General features: G+C 49.2%; 1 protein-coding gene across 2 annotated transcripts in view; it reads right to left on the bottom strand.

The window, feature by feature from the left end:
• The window catches only part of LOC131877327 (atos homolog protein A-like), a 10,782-nt gene extending 9,379 nt beyond the window's left edge, over window positions 1–1,403 (bottom strand). Inside the window, exon 1 of one of the 2 annotated variants that reach the window (XM_059222957.1) lies at window positions 1,335–1,403. In XM_059222957.1, coding sequence (XP_059078940.1) covers window positions 1,335–1,388 — 54 coding nt within the window. In that variant the 5' untranslated portion in view covers window positions 1,389–1,403. Of the gene's footprint in view, window positions 1–266; window positions 877–1,334 lie in introns of those variants that run through there. The other variant, XM_059222964.1, reaches the window with a different exon arrangement.
• Between the last annotated feature and the right edge of the window lie 726 nt (window positions 1,404–2,129).

The following is a 2,129-nucleotide window of genomic DNA, read 5'->3' as shown; positions in this document are numbered from 1 at the left end:
CAGCAGCCAAGAGCACTTCCAAGCAAGGCAGGACGAAAATACTCAAGAATAAAGACCACCATCACCACCACCACCTTGGCTTCTTCATCACATGATTTGTTTGAGCGGTCTCAGATCTCACATAGACGTAGTAGTATGGGTCCAACTGAGTGTGGACTTAAGTGCATCCCAATTGCTTTTGGTCTATTGAGGGAGGACACTGCATTGGGAACTGGAGCAAGCAGGTTTTATTACGTATGATCAACAATAATCGGAAATGGACTTACCGACAACAAGCTGTTGGGCTTTAAAGAGAGTTCCTCTGAGCAGAGCCAATAATAGACGACGACGACGATGACGACGATGACCCGATCTTCATGATTCCCGAGAAATTAGAAACAAAAAAGTTCAAGAGCGTGAGCAGCCGTGAAAGAGCCCAAATCACGGGCGGATCAGAGCACCACCACTCCACAGCCGAATCCCCAACAAAAAGTCAAAAGCTAACAAGGCAAAGGTCGCTGGACTCCGGATGGCGGGTCTCTGTGAGCGCATGTTGAGCCATCGGCGGCTGAAGATTCGCGACTAGTAGCATAATGGAACTGATAGGCCAACCATTTCTTTCCCCATTGATCCCTTTGTTTCTTCTTGACGACCGAATCACTCAAACTAAACTCGTCTTCATGAGTCAACAATGTCTTTCCAATTTCCATGCTGGATCCGTTGCACTGGTTCTCGGGGTGCACTCGTGGGCTGGCTGGCTAGCTCTGGACTGGAGGTCGATCGAAATTCAAACCACAAGGATGATCAAGACTGGTTCCACGTCTTGACAACTTCAAGTCTGTTCTTTCAATGCTTTTGCCTTCAATGCTCCATGCATGGACCCAGCAGCCCTACCTACTCTAGTAGACGTCGTTGTCGTTGTCGTCCTCGTCGTCGTCGTCCTACAGGACGTCAGAGCTGTGCTGGTCGTCCCAGCTGGAACTAAGTCAGTAAGTAGCTAGAGCGCGCACAGACTACGAGTCTGCCCAGAATATGTCGTCAGGAACACCAGAACGGGCAGAACAACGCGACGCACCACCTCACTCAGTCTGACAATCGCCAGGAGGAGGCAGGGCCACGCCGCCATCTGACACGGATCACACAGCTGGCTTCACGGACGGACACGAGTGGTCCATGTAGCTCCACAAGTTCCCTTAGTCCCGCCAGGAGCAAGAGGAGTGCGAAACGAGCCAACCAGCCCAACCTAACCTACCCGTCAAGTAATGCATGAAATATGAACGCCATTATTCAATTCGATTATTAGGATTGTGTTGGAAACTGGAAAATAAAATAAAATAAGCATGCATGATACATACACATCGGTGGTGAAGGATGGAGATTGGAGACAATCGGAAATGACAGATTGGCATCACTGGGCAGAGAGACCATTTGACAGCTGATCGCGGAGGTCCATGCCTGTTTTCATGTGGCACGCAGTTAGTGTACACTTAGTGTACAGGATGTAAGGGAGCTAGTCCGAACGGGGTGAGAGAAGAACGGGTCTAGCCAATCCCCACGTCCCTACACAATTCACATGAGCGAGGCTGAGATGGAGCATTGCTTTGCTTGGTAGCTAGCTTGTTGGCGGGCCTGTTCCTCAGCTTTAACGAGCTGTGGACCAGTTACCTTCGCTCGGTGAACTTGCTTTGCAAAGCCGAGATAAGCTGCTTTGTTTTGGGCCAGCTGTGGGTCTTTGTGATGAATCAGCTGTGATGCTCTCATAAGTGGGACTTCGCTCTTCAGAGACAAAAACGTCGTCGACCGACCGAACCGTTTAAAGAAGAGAGAAAACACAGTAGAATACAGTCCAGCCTCCTTCCTGCTGCTTGTTTTTCCATTTGGTCTAGATCATTCCATGAAATTTCCATATTACACCGTCCATCAATTGAGCCCAATCGATTGTAGCTTATGGAAACGAATGAGGAATGGTAAAGCAGAGTAGTTGGGAGCTGGGTATTGATGGGAATGCTGTGCTTAGCTTCGAAGTCAACCTGGCAAGTCCAAAGTGCGCAGTATCCCCACGATCCTGTCCCTTAGAGTCGTTTGTTCTCTGTCAGAGTCGTCTCCCTTTGAGTGATAGAGTTCCCTATTGAAAGAACGTACCAAGCGGT

The sequence above is a fragment of the Tigriopus californicus genome, chromosome 1 (genome assembly GCF_007210705.1).
Source record: "Tigriopus californicus strain San Diego chromosome 1, Tcal_SD_v2.1, whole genome shotgun sequence".
NCBI classification, from domain to species: Eukaryota; Metazoa; Arthropoda; class Copepoda; order Harpacticoida; family Harpacticidae; genus Tigriopus; species Tigriopus californicus.
Note: the sequence above shows the minus strand (reverse complement) of the source record. Positions and strands in the feature narration are given on the sequence as shown.